Source organism: Apium graveolens, chromosome 4 (genome assembly GCF_009905375.1).
Source record: "Apium graveolens cultivar Ventura chromosome 4, ASM990537v1, whole genome shotgun sequence".
NCBI classification, from domain to species: domain Eukaryota; kingdom Viridiplantae; phylum Streptophyta; class Magnoliopsida; order Apiales; family Apiaceae; genus Apium; species Apium graveolens.
This window is the reverse complement of record NC_133650.1, coordinates 113,882,789-113,902,228: the sequence shown is the minus strand read 5'-3', so window position 1 is coordinate 113,902,228 and position 19,440 is coordinate 113,882,789. Positions and strand designations below refer to the sequence as shown.

Sequence of the window (19,440 nt, the reverse complement as noted above, 5' to 3'; positions counted from 1 at the left end):
AGTCCATGTGCAGTCCCCGAGTTACTTACTCCAAAGAAAGATGGGAGTTGGCGAATGTGTATCGATAGTCGCGCCATTAACAAGATTACTATTCGTTATCGTTTCCCAATACCATGTTTGGATGATATGCTTGATATGTTGGATGGATCGAAAGTTTTCTCTAAAATTGACTTGAAGAGCGGTTATCATCAAATAAGGATCAGGCCAGGAGATGAATGGAAAACAACATTCAAGACAAAGGACGGACTCTACGGATGGTACGTAATGCCATTTGGTCTTTCAAATGCACCAAGCACTTTAATGAGACTAATGAATCAGGTACTCAAACCATTTATTGGAAAGTTCGTTGTTGTATATTTTGACGATATATTGATTTATAGTCAGAATGATGAGGACCATTTATATCACTTATGGGAAGTTTTCAATGTGCTTAAAGAGAACTCACTTTATGTCAACATTAAGAAGTGTAGCTTCCTAACAGATAAGTTAGTATTTTTGGGGTATGTGATTTCTGCCGAAGGAATACATGTTGATGAAGAGAAAGTCAAGGCAATTAGGAAATGACCTACTCCGCAATCTATAGCTGATGTGAGGAGTTTTTATAGTCTGTCATCCTTTTATCGTCGATTTGTGAAAAATTTCAGTTCTATTGCAGCCCCGTTGACAGAATGCATGAAAGGGAAAGTCTTTAAGTGGACTGATGAAGCTGCAAAAAGTTTTGCTCTACTAAAAGAGAGATTAACAGATGCTACTTGCATTACCTAGTTTTGACAAGTTATTTAAACTTGACTGTGATGCATCTATCGTGGGAATATGAGCAGTGTTGTCACAAGAAGGAAAACCTATTGCATATTATAGTGAAAAACTCAGTGAAGCAAGAAAAAAGTGGACAACTTATGAACTTGAATTGTATGCTGTTGTACAAGCTTTAAGACATTGGAGTCATTATCTTATCCATAAAAAAATTGTCATTTACAGTGATCACCAAGCTTTAAAGACGATCAACAACACTGCCACTTCAAACCGAATGCATCTAAGATGGATTAGTGATATTCAGAAGTTCACATTTGTGATTAAGCATAAATCTGGTAAGCACAACAAAGTAGTCGAATGCGTTGAGTCATCGTGCTTGTATGCTTGTTACTATGCATAATGAGGTGGTAGGATCTGAGTACCTCAAGGATTTATATGCGAATGACGAAGATTTTGGTGGTACTTGGTGTAAGGCTATTAAAGGAGAGCATGATGCTGATTTTAATCTTCAAGATGGGTTTCTTTTTAAAGGCAACAGATTGTATATTCCTCGTAGCTCTTTGAGGGATCATATTTTGCGTGAAATTCATGGAGGGGGGTTAGGTGGACATCTTGGAAGAGATAAAAGCATTGTTATGGCAGAAGAAAGGTATTTCTGGCCACAATTGAAATGAGATATGGAGCGTTATGTGCGAAGATGTTATACATGTCAAACATCAAAAGGTCATTCTGACAATTTTGGTATTTACACCCCATTACCAGTGCCAAACATGCCCTGGGTCGACATTTCAATGTATTTTGTGTTAGGCCTCCCAAGGACGCAGCGAGGTATGGATTCTATTTTTGTCATCGTGGATAGGTTCTCTAAGATGGGCCATTTTGTTGCATGTAAGAAAACTGCAGATGATTCTAAAATTGCTCATTTATTCTTTCGGGAAATTGTGCGTCTCCACGGCATTCCAAAGTCCATTACCTCTGATCGTGATACTAAATTTCTGAGTCACTTCTGGAAAAATTTGTGGACTAGATTTGATTCCACAATTAAATACAACACTACTTGTCACCCTCAAACTGACGGGAAAACTGAGGTTGTAAATCGTACCCTAGGGAACCTTCTAAGATGCATTGTCAGAGACAGACCAAAATAATGGGATCTTGCACTTGCACAAGCAGAATTTGCTTACAACAATTCGACCAACAGGTCTAATAAAAAGTCACCTTTTCAAATTATGTACACAGTTGTGCCACAACATGTTGTTGACCTTGTTCCTTTACCAAAGAAACCTGGAATGAGCATTGCAGCAGACCACATGGTGGATAAAATCCATCAATTTCATGACAAAATCCGATCACGTATAGAATAGGCAAATGAGAAGTATAAAGAATCAGCGGATCGACATCGCAAGTACAAGGTGTTTAAAGAGGGGGATCTGGTCATGGTTCATGTACGAAAAGAACGGTTGCCAGCTGGAACTTACAACAAACTCAAAGCTAAGAAGATTGGACCAGTTCGTGTTCTTCAGAAAATAAATGACAATGCATATGTGGTTAATTTACCAGATGATCTTGCCATCTCCAAGAGCTTTAATGTCAAAGATCTCTTTACTTATCACCATGACAAGACTTTAGTTGATTCTTCTTCATTAAACTCGAGGGCGAGTTTTTCTAAAGATGAGGGGACTGATACAGAACAGTTAGCTATAGAATAGTTGGAAAAGGAGGATAGAAAGAAAAGAAAGTAACTGCCAATAAGTGGTTCCAAGTAGTTAGAATTTTAAGCAGTTATGTGTTTGTTTATTATTTAGTTATTAGTACTTATATTATGTTTTAGCAGTTTGTAGGAATTAACCTCTAAAAGGTTGTCAGGTGTGCATGTAGTTATTTGTGAAGGTAGTTGTTGTAATCCTTTTGTTGTGTCTGTATATTAAGACACTTGCCTGTACAACAGAGGGATCAGTTTTTCAATAGATTTTTCAATATGTTTACATCTTCTGTTCTTGAGGATTCAAGAATCACTCCTTATATATATTAAGGTTTTAGTCGATCACGTTGGTGATTCGCGACTCTTTGCATACCGCTGCGTCAGATCATTACTAGATAACTAACTGCACAAGCTTTATATCTATGAATGTATGTTTTTGCCAGAAATGCATGCCCACGCTCTCATTCCAAAATTGTGTTCGTTAACATTCATCACACCTGATTATTCATCAACCGAAATTCATTTTGTTTATAACAAATCTATTCAAAACTCATTCATCTCGAAGATAAAGTTACCTATATTATGTAGGCAATTTTTTAAATAACAATTTATGGAATGGATTTATTTATAAGTTTAGATTCTCAACGTGTTTAATCCTACCTTTTAAGTTTTACGATGAAAACTAATTATATGATTAATGAATGGAAGAATTGGAGAATTGGTAAAAAGTACATCAAAGTTCCTCACATATAGAAGGAGATATTGCCAGGTTGTGAAGTCTTTAGTTATACATGTTCTAGCAAAACAAGCGGGCTCTGCAGGTCAGGTAACCAACACTGGGGCATCAGGCTTTACAGGTCAGGTAACCAACATGCCGGGATCAAGCTTTACAGGTCAGGTTACCAACATGCCTACATCAGTAAATTTAGGTGCCTCTAATGAACTTGTATAGAAAAAGGACCAAAAAACTTCAACCTGTACATTTATATAAATTGTTAGTTTATTGTATTGAGTAAATTTTTCTGCGATCCAGGTCACATATATAATTACTCTATACTTCTTGATTTTGTACGTTAATGTTTTTTTGAATTGTTAACATGTATCTATAAAATGCAATTATAAATGCATTTCTTTACTCTGTGATAAAAGTTAAAACGTCTTCTTAACCTCTTAGATTTTACAGCATTTTCAAGAAACAGATCCTGGGATGCTGCTTTGTTTCATTTGCTAAATATATCTGAACAAAATTCTGAGTTATCAACCAATATATTTTTGCCAGTTGGTATTAATTTTCAAAGTTTCATGTTAACTTTAGAGGCCTTTGGGACAGAGGGATTCTGAGTAATTCAACAAGAACAATCACAGAATGTAATAATGGAATGCAATTTATGCTTTACTGTCGATTTTTTAGCATATTTTTTACTCAGTGAATCTATCTGTTTCAGAAGTTCACATAGCCAAACAGGGTTAGTTTCAATATGATTAATGATGAATACACATTTGCTATTCCTTATTTCCAGTCACACCCTTCGTGAAATCTTATCATATAACCATTTTACATTCCACATCATACTCTTTGCTTTCACATTCACCTGTAACTCTTACCTACTGATAAAGTTTCTTCTTCTCTTTCATTTAAAATTACAGTTTCATTCTAGTACATTCAACAAAAAGAACAGGAAGTCTTTAATTTAGGTACTCGTTTTGAATTTTAGTATGAACTAGGTGTCATTGGAGTCATAGGATCAAATTTAACAAGTTAGATAGTATTCTGAGTTGTTTTGTATGGGAAAACATGTTATTATTTAGCAAAAGAGTTTAGCTGTGCAGCAACCCGTCCCCCTCCCCTGCTACCTACCAAAAGAGATTGTTTTACGGATACAACATTGGCTAAACAAGACTCGCCATCATTGCCAAAAGCATTCCCCCATTGGCCAAAGCCCGAGGCCACAATCATTTGTGCCGTTAGCCACCATCTTTTCACGTTTTATAATTATATTGTTTCCAGGATGGATGTGAAAGTGACATAAAAATAGAAGGTCAAGTAAAAGAGGTTATCGTCACTGGTTTTGTTCGAATACAAAATTACAAAATTGAACCATGTTAGGCATAAAACACGCGCTAATAATTCACGCAAGTATACGCGTTCGCAAGTAATATAGAATAATTTCTAGTTCGTTCCCACATAGACTCAGACTAATTATGTTCAATTAACACTTACTCACCAATGTATGATTACTTCTCAATGTCAAGATAATAACACTTAGATTTGATTAACTAATTTTTAACTAAAATTAACTACGAGAATTAAACACTTAATTGATACTTGAATTAACAATATTAAACACACATGAGATCATAACTTCATTACTACTTCCTTCAATAGTTATTGTTATTACCCTTAGCATGTAACGGTGATGATATTAATCGAACAACACGAAACTGATAAAAGCCAACTTTCGTTGTACTAATACCATTCTACCAAACATCCACAATTAAGATAGAAGTTGAATATGCATCAATTATGTTGAGACCCTATATGTCTACAGAATTTGACAACATAACGATTTAAGCACAAGTTATTCCTTATGATTACACAGGGCAAGTAAAACGGTTAGAGTTACCCACTAATCATGCATACACATACATGAACCTATGCTAGCATGGAAAGTTCTAAATCTCAAGATCCACCGTCACTTCACAAGAGATTAACACCCTATCTTATATGTTCGTGACGCACATAAGACGAATAAGCATAACCTATGCTAGATATCATACAATCATCATACACTAAGGTATTAAACAACTAACTAAATAATTCCTTAGTAAATCCGTTACGACCCCATGATCACGATTAGCCCATGATAGAACTCATCGTCATCATGGGTTCATATGAAAACATGATAATAACGAACAAGATAAACTAATAAAAATACTTATTAAAACCAGAGTACGTCACAAGAGTAATAAGGTTCAAAGTAAAGAAAACTAGCATCCACTGATACAATGAATAAAAGAATCACAAGAAAACTATGCTTCCTCTTCTTCGTTGTGATGTGCTAAAACGGTCTTCTTCCTTCTCTCCTTGCTCCTTGATTGATACCACCACACTATGTGAAACGTCTTTGAAACTACTTATGTAGAAGCCCCACAAGTCCCAGCAATCTCAGAAGTCAGAAGTCCAACATAATCAGGAGTCTAAAAATCAGCGTTTTATTTTACGCCCCTGAGCGGCCGCCCAGCAATCTTGAGCGGGCGCCCAGCTTCCTGAGCGGCCGCCCAGCCAGGCTGAGCGGGCGCCCAACACCTTACTGGAAAATTGCTTTGTTCTGCTCCCGTTTTCTGCTGCGTTCTGCTCCTAACTTCCCACTTTCAATGCCAAGCACTCCTCTAGGCTTATTCTTAATGAAATCTCCCCAGAAACGCAAGTTATACCCTGAAATGCACAAACACTAGAAAAACGCATCAAATACACAAAATACTTGATTTCAAGACATTAATTCAAGCCATTATAGGACGTTCTAAGTGGTATAAAATGTCACTTATCACACCCCCAAACTTAAATCGATGCTTGTCCTCAAGCGTCACAGACTCAAAAATAAAACAAAAACATGCATGAATGCAATCTATATGAAATGCAGCGATCCCCCTCACAATGACTAAACCAACCAACTCATGACATCTCAACAAATGCAATTAGGCGAATAAAGATCAATCAAATCATGCAAACTAACATACAACCAGAAACGTGGTGTGTGCGGATGCTTAACTGATATGCTTCGAAACTAGATCAAATATCATAACTCGACTATCCTCAAGGCAATCACATGATTATAAGAAGAATAAATTCTAGGCACAAAATGACTTAAACACTTCAAGATTACTGGAGCTTATTACGGAATCATGCTTTTATTTACACAATAACAAATGCTTATTTGACCGTGCAATGAGTGAGGTCCACAAAAGACTTATGCAATGGCATCCATTTAACGAACGTTAGGTTAGCGGATCCCAAACTATAAAAGCCTTAGGTCACTAGGCACAAAGTCCCCTAAGAACTTAATAACTCGAATACCAAAGAGCCCACTCGTGATCAATTATGCATAACTATTTATTCTTTCTTTTTTTTCTCTTTTTTTTCTATTTTTTCTATTTTTTTTATTTTTATTTTTTCAAATTTCTGAGCAAGTGTGTTTCGCTCCATCTTGCTCAACCCTAGACTACTCGCATAAAAATACGAGCCGGCTACTAGCCATTTGATGCCTAGCCACAATTAGCATTGAATTCCAATTTTTACTCCAATTATTCTTTTCATGCCTTTTATCATTAAGAGCCTATCATAAATTCTAAGCATAATCAATAGATTAACCTCAAAAACCATCAAACCATGACAACAATCTAGTCCTTAAGCATATTCTAAGACTTAGTGAAATTACAAGTGTTTCTAGCATGCATGTCAACCTACAAGACTCAACATCACTCTAACGTTATCACTACACTCGCATCAATATCACACATCAATCGGTAAAGCAACACAAAAGGGATCATGGTATATGCATGAGCTAAATGACATAATAAATAAAGCTATAAAATAAAGATAAAAAAATTATATGGCAAAAATATGCAATTATATGAACTAACTATCATGAATATGCAACTACATAACACACACACATAAATATTCCTTAACTACCACCCCCAAACTTAAAATCTTCACTGTCCCCAGTGAAGGTAGTAGAAAGGAACAGAGGGTATACCTACTCGGAGAAATCATCATCATCACCATCAGAGGGTGGAGTATCAGGAGGCGGATAAGCAGAGTCCTCACCAAAAACGGGCCACTGGATGTCAGCTCCAAGGCCTCTGAAAGCAGTCCCAAGTGCACGGGTGAGCTCCTGAGCAAACCTACTCTGCGTCTCATACATCGCATTCATCCTTCTCGACAGCCTCATATACAGGGCATCAGCCATCCCAGCACCCTCCTGAGCTCTAGAAGAACCTGTCTCATCACGAACCGGCCTAGCCATGGTAGCACCAGCTGCTAGACATCCTCCTAGAAGACGATAACCCAACCCATGCTCCTCAGACTCTCCATCCATCCACTCCTGCATCACATTCAGAGTCGCTGAATCAATAGGAGTGGCCGACATCTGTAACTGCTCGTGAGAAGGCCAATAAACTCCCACTGCTCGGCATAACTTCGTGACAGTAGATGCATAAGGGATGTTCATGTGCTTCGCTCCCCTCAAAAACTTCAAAATCCCTTGGTAGATGAACTCACCAAGGTCCACATAATACTCCTCATTCAAAATACCCCATAACAACCGTGCTCGCTCAACTGTAACCTCATGTACATGTGAAGTAGGCAGAATATTAGCACAAATAAAGGCATTCCATGCACGAGCATACCTATTCATCGCAATCACCGAAAAAGAACGATACTCGTTAGTTCCCGTCTTGAACTTCCACACCGTACCCGGCCGACAGAGAGCAGCACAAATCAAATCCAAATCAAAATCCTCGGAGGTCTTCTCATTCCAATTCTCCTCCGTGGGCTTCTGCTGTCATTGTCCAATCACACGGCGAATCGCCTCCGGATGATAATCCATAGTAAGCCCACGAACAACAGTAAACCCATTCTTCTCAGCCTTTGCGTTCGCATAAAACTCGCGAACCACGCTCATCGGAACCGCCTCCGGCGACTCACAAAAAGAAATCCACCCTTTTTTGGCAACAACTCACCATCCCTCCCCGATGGTAAGAATCCCATCTCCTTCAAAATCGGCTTAGCCAGAAGCCTAGTATACTCCTCCTCAGCAGCCCTATCAAACAAACGAGGCCTCACAGCAGTTTCCCTCGAAGAATCAGCAGTAGGAATGGTGCTGCTGCTATCAATAGTTTGGGATTTCTTGGGTGCCATTAAAACTGAGAAAAAGTGTTTAAGAGTTGTGTTTTGAGTGTGGGAGAGAGTTTTAAAGTTGAAAGTATGTGTGAGTGTATATGGAGGAGTTTTATGTATATATAGGGTAGGAATTAGGGTTAAAAATTAAATATGAGTAGGTTTGTGAAGAAAAAAAACGTGGGTTATAGGAAAAGAAATCGTGGGATTGTGGGTTGTATTTTTGTTTTGAATTTTCTGATTTTTTTTGGATTTTTGTGAAGGCAAAAAAAATTCAGACAGTCGGGGGCTGAGCGGGCGCCCAGCATCCTGAGCGGCCGCCCAGCAAAGCTTAGCGGGCGCTCAGGGGCTCTCTGGAAATTTTTTTCCTTGCCCAAATTTTTCTGATATTTTTGTGGTTTTGGATAGGTTACTAACTTCTAAGGGTTCCTATAGTCACAAATCTTGGGTTGCCTCCCAAGAAGCGCTTCTTTTAAGTCATTAGCTTGACGTAGAGTACCTCGATCAAGTTGACAATAAAACGGCACTAATGACTTCCCGGTTTTCCGTGTCCCCATAGTAATGCTTCAAACGCTGACCATTAACCTTGAATGCTTGGCCCAGATCATTCTCAAAAATCTCCACCGCTCCATGTGGAAACACAGTTTTGACAATAAAAGGTCCAGACCACCTTGATTTTAACTTCCCAGGAAAAAGTCGGAGACGAGAGTTGAATAAAAGAACTTGTTGCCCCGACATGAATGACTTAGGAGATAGCTTCCTGTCGTGCCACCTTTTCACTTTTTTCTTGTACATTTTGTTGTTCTCGTACGCTTGAAGTCGAAATTCATCAAGTTCATTTAACTGAAGCATTCGCTTCTTCCCAGCTGCATCTAGATCAAGGTTCAACTTCTTCAACGCCCAATAAGCCTTATGCTCAAGCTCCGCAGGTAAATGACATCCCTTCCCATAGACAAGTTGAAACGGGGACATCCCAAGTGGAGTCTTGTATGCTGTTCTGTAAGCCCAAACAGCTTCATCGAGCTTTAAAGACCAATCCTTTCTTGATGGACAAACAACTTTCTCTAGAATGCACTTGATCTCTCTATTAGACACTTCAGCTTGACCATTCGTTTGCGGATGATAGGCAGTAGTAACACGATGATTCACATTGTAGCGCTGCATCATAGAAGTGAACTTGCGATTGCAGAAATGTGACCCCTCATCACTTATGATTACTCGTGACATTCCAAACCTTGTGAATATATGCTTATGGAGAAAATTCAACACTACCTTTGCATCATTCGTCGGTAGAGCCTTGACTTCTACCCATTTTGAGACATAATCAACTGCCAGCAAGATGTACTGATTATTGCAGGATGAGACAAATGGTCTCATAAAATCGATTCCCCACACATCAAAGACCTCGACTTCAAGTATCACATTTAACGGCATCTCATCCTTCCTCGTAAGATTCCCCACTCTTTGGTAACAATCACACCTTGAAACGAACTGATGTGCATCCTTAAACAAAGTAGGCCAGAAAAAACCTGCTTGCAGAATACGAGCTGATGTCTTTTCACCACCATAATGTCCACCATAAACTGTGGAATGGCAGTCTCGTAATATCCCCTCCGTCTCACAGAATGGGATACATCTCCTGATGATCTGCTCAGCTCCTTGTCTAAATAAATATGGTTCATCCCATATATACCACTTCACCTCATGCAGAAACTTCTTCTTTTGAGCTTTATTCATATTATGAGGCATTATATTGCTGACAAGATAGTTCACAATATCTGCGAACCATGGCTCTTCCTCCTGAACTGCGAACAACTGCTCATCCAAAAAAGATTCGTTGATCAATGTCTTATCATGTGAAGTAGAATCGGGATTCTCCAATCTAGAGAGATGGTCAGCTACTTGATTCTCGGTACCTTTTCGATCCTTGATCTCTAACTCAAATTCCTGTAGCAAGAGCACCCAACGAATAAGTCTAGGCTTCGAATCCTTCTTTGAGACTAGATAGCGAATGGCAGCATGATCAGTGAATACTATCACCTTTGTCGCAAGCAGATACGATCAAAATTTTTCGAAACCAAAGACTATAGCCAATAACTCCTTCTCAGTTGTGGTGTAGTTCATTTAAGCTTCATTTAGAGTCTTACTAGCATAGTAGACCACATGAAAAAGATTATTCTTGCGCTGCCCAAGAACTGCTCCCACCGCATAATCACTCGCATCACACATCATCTCAAAATATTCTGTCCAATCAGGTTCCGTATAACTGATGCGGTTATTAAACTCTTCTTGAGAGCCTCGAATGCTGCCAAGCATTCATCATCAAATTTGAAAGGCACAATCTTCTCGAGCAAGTTGCATAATGGCTTAGATATCTTCGAGAAGTCCTTGATGAAATGCCGATAAAAACCCGCATAACCAAGAAAGCTACGGATTCCTTTCACAGAAACAGGCGGTGGAAGGTTTTCAATGACTCCCACCTTGGCTTTGTCCACCTCAAGACCCTTTCTAAAGACCTTATGCCCAAGAATAATGTCTTCACGCACCATAAAGTGACATTTTTCCCAATTGAGCACCAAATTAGTTTCCACACACCTTTTGAGCACCGAACGAAGATTATTCTAACATTCATCATACGAATGTCCAAAGACGGAGAAGTCGTCCATGAACACTTCGACATTGTTTCCAATCATATCAGAGAATATAGTCATCATACATCTCTGAAAAGTGGCAGGTGCACCACATAAGCTAAACGAAACTCTGCGAAAAGCAAACGTGCCAAATGGACAAGTGAAGGTAGTTTTTTCGTGATCCTCATGTGCAATTCAAATCTGATTATACCCCGAATAGCCATCCAGAAGACAATAATACTCATGACCAGCCAACCTGTCAAGCATCTGATCAATAAATGAGAGAGGGAAGTGATCCTTTCTCGTGGCTTTGTTCAACTTTCTGTAATCCATGCATACCCTCCATCCTGTGACTGTTCGAGTGGGGATGAGCTCGTTCTTCTCATTTGCTACCACCGTAATACCTCCTTTCTTAGGTACACATTGCACGGGGCTCACCCAAGAACTGTGAGAAATAGGATATAAGATTCCTGCATCTAGCCACTTCCGAATTTCTTTCTTCACCACTTCTTTCATGTTAGGATTAAGTCATTGATGTTGCTCAACAGTTGGCTTACTACCTTCCTCTAGCAGAATTTTATGCATGCAGTACGAATGGCTGATCTCTTTGATATCTGCTATAGTCCATCCGATAGCCGATTTGAATTCTCTCAAGATCCTCAAGAGCTTGTCCTCCTCACTATCTGAAAGGCCAGATGCAATAATAACAGGTAAAGTAGATGCATCACCTAAAAAAGCATACCTCAAGTGTTCAGGCAATGGTTTAAGCTCCAAAGTAGGTGCTTCCTCAATAGATGGTTTGAGCTTTCCTTCAGCATTCTTGAGATCAGAAGTACCAAGAGATTCAAATGGCATGTCTAGCTTTCGCCTCCAAGGAGAAGCATTTAGATATTGTAGTTGCATATTGCCATCCTCATCATCACTATCAAACTCCCCCACTAAGGTTTTCTCTAATGCATCAGACATTAGCATATGATCAAGTTCTGAAGTTACCGCAGAATCAATCAAATCCACCTTTAAGTACTCCTCATCTTCTGTAGGGAATTTCATCGCCTTGAATACATTGAATGTCACATCCTGATCCTTCACCCTCATAGTAAGTTCACCTTTCTGCACATCTATCAAGGTACGGCCTGTAGCCAAGAAAGGTCTTCCCAAGATTATGAGAATCTTCTTATCTGCCTCGAAATCCAAAATGACAAAGTCTGCAGGGAAGAAGAGCTTATCCACCTTTACTAACACGTCCTCTACTATGCCTCGTGGATATGTAATAGAACGATCAACCAATTGTAGAGACATGTAGGTGGGCTTTGGATCAGGCAAATTCAACTTTTTGAAGATAGACAATGGCATTAGATTGATGTTTGCTCCCAGATCGTACAGGCATTTGTCAAAAGACAACTTGCCAATGGTGCAAGGAATGGTGAAGCTACCTATATCTTTAAGCTTTGGAGGTAGTTTTTGTTACAGCACAGCACTACACTCTTCCGTTAGAGCAACGGTCTCAAGGTCATCCAGTTTCACCTTCCTTGAAAGAATACTCTTCATAATTTTCACATAACTAGGCATTTGCTCCAGAGCCTCAACGAAAGGTATGTTGATGTGAAGTTTCTTGAACACCTCCAGAAACTTACCGAACTACTTATCCAGCTTTTGTTGTTGCAATCTCTTAGGGAAAGGTGGTGGAGGATAGAGCTGTTTCTCCCCTGTATTACCCTCAGGCAGAGTGTGTTCAAAAGTAGTCTTCCTTGGTTCCGCCGCTTTCTCCTTTTGCTTCTCTTCTTCATTCACAACTTCAGCTTCTCCATCTTTTGCTTTTTCAGCATCAGCAACTTTTCCAGACCTTAAGGTAACAGCCTTTACTTGCTCCTTAGCTTCCTTCCTGCCTGGCACTTCAGTATCGCTGGGAAGCGTGCCAGGTTGACGATTGAGAAAGTCATTGGCTATTTGACCGATTTGATTCTCCAAGGTCTTGATAGAAACAGCCTGACTTTTGCACAACAGCTTGAGTTCCTCGAAATCAGCACTAGAAGTTGGAGCAGCACCTCCTTGTTGAGGATATGATTGCCTTTGAGCATAATGCTGTGGTTGTTGGAATCCAGGTGGATTAAACTGTTTACTTACTTCTTGCTGATATGGTTGCTGAATAGCATTCTGAGTATTGCTCCAGCTGAAATTGGGATGATTTCTGTTTTAGGATGATAGGTAGCTGGCACAGGCTGCTGCGGTCGCTGATAATTGTTCACATACTGAACAGATTCATTCACTAGAGAACACTGATCCGTAGCATGAGAACCTGCACAAAGCTCACAGACCATAGCTATCGGATTGATTCCATAGGTGGCTAAAGAATCGACCTTCAAAGACAGCGCTTGGAGCTGCGCTGCAATAGCTGTAGCTGCATCGACTTCCAGAATACCTGCTACCTTTCCAGGCATCATCCTTTGAGTTGGGTTTTGATGCTCATTTGCAGCCATAGTTTCAATAAGATTATAAGCCTCAGTATAGCTTTTGGCCCACAAGGCGCTTCCAGCTGCTACATCGAGCATGGGCCGAGATTGGGCCCCCAAACCATTATAGAAACCAGTGATCACCATCCAGTCAGGCATACCATGATGTGGACACTTTCTCAACATCTCCTTGTATCGCTCCCAAGCTTTGCACATAGATTCTGTTGGTTGCTGCGCAAACTGAGTAAGAGCACTCCTCATAGCTGCAGTCTTCGCCATTTGATAGAACTTCACTAGAAACTTCTGCGCAAGATCTTGCCAAGTAGTGATGGACCCAGCTGGTTCAGAATGTAACCAGTCCTTAGCTTTATCCCTCAGAGAGAATGGGAAAAGTCTCAGCTTGATAGCCTCATCTGTCACACCATTATATTTGAAAGTACTACAGATCTCGACAAAATTCCTGATGTGCATGTTGGGATCTTCAGTCGCAGCACCTCCGAAAGAAACAGAATTCTGCACCATCTGAATAGTGTCCGACTTGATTTCAAAATTATTGGCCTCAATAGCCGGATGCATGATGCTTGACTGAATGCCATCAATTTTAGGCCGAGAAAAGTCCATAAGAGCTGGATCTGCCGGAACTATACGATCACCCATGATTACTGGTTCTTTCTGCTCACTCTCGTTATCCGAATCTTCAAATTCTATCTTCTCCGGAATATCAAGAACTGAGTCTGTCTCCTCAGTCGTATCTGAAGTCCTCTTGCGAGTACGAGAATGTGTTTGCATAAACGCTCGCTAAAGTACCTGAAACACAACCGGAAACAATAAGTAACACGTCTTAATCAATGAGTCCTAATGACCACTGATGGTAAGTACATAAACTAAACAAATACGCCGAGTCCCCGGCAGCGGCGCCAAAAACTTATTAGGCACAAAACACGCGCTAATAATTCACGCAAGTATACGCGTTCACAAGTAATATAGAATAATTTTTAGTTCGTTCCCACAGAGACTCAGACTAATTATGTTCAATTAACACTTACTCACCAATGTATGATTACTTCTCAATGTCAAGACAATAATACTTAGATTTGATTAACTAATTATTAACTCTAATTAACTACGAGAATTAAACACTTAATTGATACTTGAATTAATAATATTAAACACACATGAGATCATAACTTCATTACTACTTCCTTCAATAGTTATTGTTATTACCCTTAGCATGTAACGGTGATGATATTAATCGAACAACACGAAACTGATAAAAGCCAACTTTCGTTGTACTAATACCATTCTACCAAACATCCACAATTAAGATAGAAGTTGAATATGCATCAATTATGTTAAGACCCTATATGTCTACAGAATTTGACAACATAACGATTTAAGCACAAGTTATTCATTATGATTACACAGGGCAAGTAAAACGGTTAGAGTTACCCACTAATCATGCATACACATACATGAACCTATGCTAGCATGGCAAGTTCTAAACCTCAAGATCCACCGTCACTTCACAAGAGATTAACACCCTATCTTATATGTTCGCGACGCACATAAGACGAATAAGCACAACCTATGCTAGATATCATACAATCATCACACACTAATGTATTAAACAACTAACTAAAGAATTCCTTAGTAAATCCGTTACGACCCCATGATCACGATTAGCCCATGATAGAACTCATCGTCATCGTGGGTTCATATGAAAACATGATAATAACACACAAGATAAACTAATAAAAATACTTATTAAAATCAGAGTAAGTCACAAGAGTAATAAGGTTCAAAGTAAAGAAAACTAGCATCCACTGATACAACGGATAAAAGAATCACAAGAAAACTATGTTTCCGCTTTTTCGTTGCGATGTGCTAAAACGGTCTTCTTCCTTCTCTCCTTACTCCTTGATTGATACCACCACACTATGTGAAACGTCTCTGAAACGACTTATGTAGAAGCTCCACAAGTCCCAGCAATCTCAGAAGTCAGAGGTCCAACAGAATCAGGAGTCTAAAAATCAGCGTTTTATTTTACGCCCCTGAGCGGCCGCCCAACAATCCTGAGCGGGCGCCCAGCCAGGTTGAGCGGGCGCCCAGCACTTTACTGGAAAAATATTTTGTTCTACTCCCGTTTTCTGCTGCGTTCTGCTCCTAACTTCCCACTTGCAATGTCAAGCACTCCTCTAGGCTTATTCTTAATGAAATCTCCCCATAAACGCAAGTTATACCTTGAAATGCACAAACACTAGAAAAACACATCAAATACGCAAAATACTTGATTTCAAGACATCAATTCAAACCATTATAGGACGTTGTAAGTGGTATAAAATGCCACTTATCAAACCAAATCATAGGAGAGTTAACTAAGAAACCAGACTGGACGGGACCATAATGCAGACGTCTGTAAGGTTATATGATCATCCAAATAACGAACATGACGAGTTCATCAGATTTATTGATCAAGAAAGCTATACACAATATTGATTATTTACCTACTTACCTACCCATTTACATACATAACTTGTAGGTATAGAAAAGCAGAAGTATATGTTACTACTAATGGAGGATGCGGATCAGAGAGGTTGATTGAATAGGCTCACCAAACTGGAATCTTGTGGGTAAGGTGTAGGTTGAACAAACGACCAGTAATTGGAAGAATGTACCATCATCTGAATCAATTGAGATAAAAAGAAGTGGCTGAAAAACCAGTGGGGGCGCCTCAGGCACATGATCCAAGAACAAGTACATTTTCTTATGCAAATAATATGCCAAGTGATTCTCTTTAAATTTATACTTCTGTTTATACAATACTTTGTGAATTTGAAATCTCATGATACTTCCAAACAAAAACTTGTCTTCTCTCTTCTTTTATGTCTGACTACTCATTTTCCACATGTAAACTCAATTAGTTAATCTTACTTATGTCTCAATGTCTGCAGTTGTTCTTAGAATATTATCCTTTATACAATTAGCCTAAGGGGAGTGAACGTGGTTTGGTTGTCGGGCAAAGTAGTCATTCCAGAAATAGTATTATTAAGTGAAAAGATAAGGGTTCGATTCATGACGAATAAAAATATGAACTTCATTTACTATTGAAGGAATTAAATATGATTTGGTCATCAGAAATTAACTTAATACTCATTTATCATGAAGTGCAGTTCTGAAAGAGTGAAAATTCGAATGCATATAACCTTATCAATTATCATGATCATATTAGGTGATAATATTAGGAACAAAGCAAGCCTTTGCTTTAGTTAGAACGGACATATATACAAGTACAACCGTATAAACAACTTTAGAGCATCTCCAATATTTGTTGATTAAAATTATTGAATAATAGTGTAAAATACTGATTATTTAAAATTTACTGAATCTGTAAGAAATTTTTTGACTACGGTCTGTAGAGGTTCAACAAATATGGCCAACATGAGGAGATTAACTATAACAGGAACCTACCATTTGAGTGCATATTTTTTACAAAATCTTCATAATTGATATTTATGGTATGTAGTTATATTTTTAGCTAAGGGATTTTTAGCATTGGAGATGCTCTTACACTCCCGTTGTTAATCAATTTGAAGCCTTATAATTATAACCCCGTATATGTTAGCCCCCCTGAGGCAGGTACTGTCCGGATAGATAGGTTAAATGATGAGAGTACTTCTGTATACTATATATATAGCCCTATACCAGAACTCTGTAATAATTCAAAACAAATCGTGCATGCCCCTTCATTCCCCAAAGTGAAACCAAAACTTCATTATCAAGTACTTCATTGGTAATTTTGATGTCACTCGTCATAACAAATGAAATTTTAAAGCATGCAATCCTTGTATATTATGTATAGTATATCCTCAGTCGACCTTTTAAACCTGATAGAAATAGTATTTAAATGTCAGGCAGCTTTTGAAATTCTGAAAGATTAGGTTGTAACTTGTATGTACATCTTATGAGAATTGTACATACGATGCAAAATATATAGATGTCCCCAGCTCATTCAGCTCTTCATTATTGTGACCGCGTGCACAACTGTGTACATGCAGGGAAGTAAAAATTTGAAAGCAGAACAGTGAACTTCATAAGTGCAGAGTGATGTTAAACCGTACAAAAAGAATCCATGTGCAGCCAAGTGAAACCGGACAACAGTGAAATTCATAACTGAACTACCAAATTTACATATCAATATAAAAGTTTAACAGTAACTAAATTTCTTCACTAGATAGCCGCAGAGGTATACCAGCGAATAGGGCTTAATTATTTCCCCGTATATGTATCAATGTACACCGGAACAGATCCATATGTAGCGACTTAGCTGGAAAATTTAGATGATCAGCATCGCTGTATATACTGGCATGGTGATAAGAAATAATTAGTCTCAAAATGATCTACTTAATTAGTCTGGATAATAATTGTAAGGAAGATCCCATCCTAATTATTATTACTACTACTGATCTTCTTGGACGTTCATGGCTTTAGCTTAATCCACTCGTATCGACCACTCAATGGCTCATCCTTGGAAATGTCGTAGTTATACCTAACAATTTTAAATTCTTAGTATCTCATGTAAGTTGATAAAGCTATAACACATTAAAATTTAGATAAGGGAGATACAAATATATGCTTACTTTTCTATAAACTGTTTCCGAACATTTTTCTCAGCAACAGCTAAGAATTCTTCAAGTTCTGATTCCGACGGCATAAATTTCTCCGTTGTTATTTGATGGTAAGAACTGGTCACCACTGATGTTGATTCCGGTTGGAGTGTTTGCCCAGCTTGTTGGTTTAACGGTGTTGTCTCTCCACTGCGAATATATTATTGCCGTTAGGTACATAAAAGCGCCAACTCAAATAAATATGGATCATGGGCTCTGAATAACCAGTTGATTACCATTCTCTGGTGTTATATTCATTGCTTGATAATGCTTCCGCTGCCACACTCTCCTGACATTCGAAATCAGAGAAAGTTCATTTTTAAAAGGCCGGAAACTTAAATATGTAACATGTAATGTGAACATAAGATATATAATTAACAAATATATATGTCGTTAACTAATGACTGCAAACAAAATTAGAGCGAAAAAAAAAGAAGAGAAAAACAAGGATGCAGTTGCGGCCTCAGCTGATAATTCGTGACTTAAATAACAAAAATGTACAGTTAGTTTAACCAAAAAAAAAACTAAAATGTACAGTTTATTAGAGTTTGCAGGGCGAATATGATAGAGTTCGTAGGCTGGCAAGCCATACATACCTCTAGATCTGCAGAATTCAACTTGTGATCAGTTGTGGCCTCAGCCGATAATTCGTTACTTGAGCAACAGGATGCACTGCTATCAGAACCGAAATTTGAAAACTTACTCTCATTTTCAGCTGCTTTTGCATTTCCTTGAGAAATACAAGCTTGATTCGATATTGTACCAATATTACTTGGCTCCTGAGTCAAAGACGACGAAGACAAGGCCAGTTCTTCAGCTTCAACTTTTCTTCTCTTCATCATCTGTGCCGAGCTATCTTTTTCCATGCCGAGAGCTTCAGCTCGCGTCCTTACTCCGACCTTACTAATTACATCCATATCAACAGCTAATTAAACAATTCGGATTTTCAGCGTGTTTAAGTTTATATAATGTGCTAATAAAAATATATATAAGCAGAAGCTATGTGAATTTCTGGTGAGATTCTTTGGAAGGGAATGATCACAATGAAGATGACGCGCTTGGACCAATTGCTTCTTATTGGCCTATGATTTGAATGTGGTCCTGACACAGTCGAAAAAAGTAAAATGAAAGTTGATTTGTCACGTAACGGGATTTTTGACGGCACCGTTATGGGCAGATCTGTCGTTTATGAATGAAAAATCAATAATTGGGGCAACTAGTAGGCTAGCAACCACGTAGATTGTCACCGACTGTGACCAGTGAAGAAACTGGGTACTGCTTGTTAGTTACATTATGTTGGCAAGTTAAATCAATACTAGTATAGCATACTTGCTAGTCATAT

The 19,440-nt window shown here is 38.6% G+C and overlaps 1 protein-coding gene across 2 annotated transcripts; it reads right to left on the bottom strand.

Moving 5' to 3' along the window:
• Positions 1-17,055: 17,055 nt before the first annotated feature.
• On the bottom strand, positions 17,056-19,151 carry LOC141719112 (uncharacterized). Of its 2 annotated transcripts, XR_012574037.1 has the most exons (5): positions 18,695-19,151; positions 18,335-18,387; positions 18,072-18,248; positions 17,684-17,980; positions 17,056-17,475 (listed from the first exon to the last, which is right to left on the bottom strand). XR_012574037.1 is itself a non-coding variant. In XM_074521494.1 (4 exons), the coding sequence occupies exons 1-4, from the start codon at positions 19,013-19,015 to the stop codon at positions 17,911-17,913; spliced, it is 621 nt and encodes a 206-aa protein (XP_074377595.1). In that variant the 5' UTR covers positions 19,016-19,151; the 3' UTR covers positions 17,567-17,910. The 2 variants fall into 2 exon arrangements, 1 of the variants encoding a protein (XP_074377595.1); XM_074521494.1 differs by lacking the exon at positions 17,056-17,475 and having other exon boundaries at positions 17,567-17,980.
• Between the last annotated feature and the right edge of the window lie 289 nt (positions 19,152-19,440).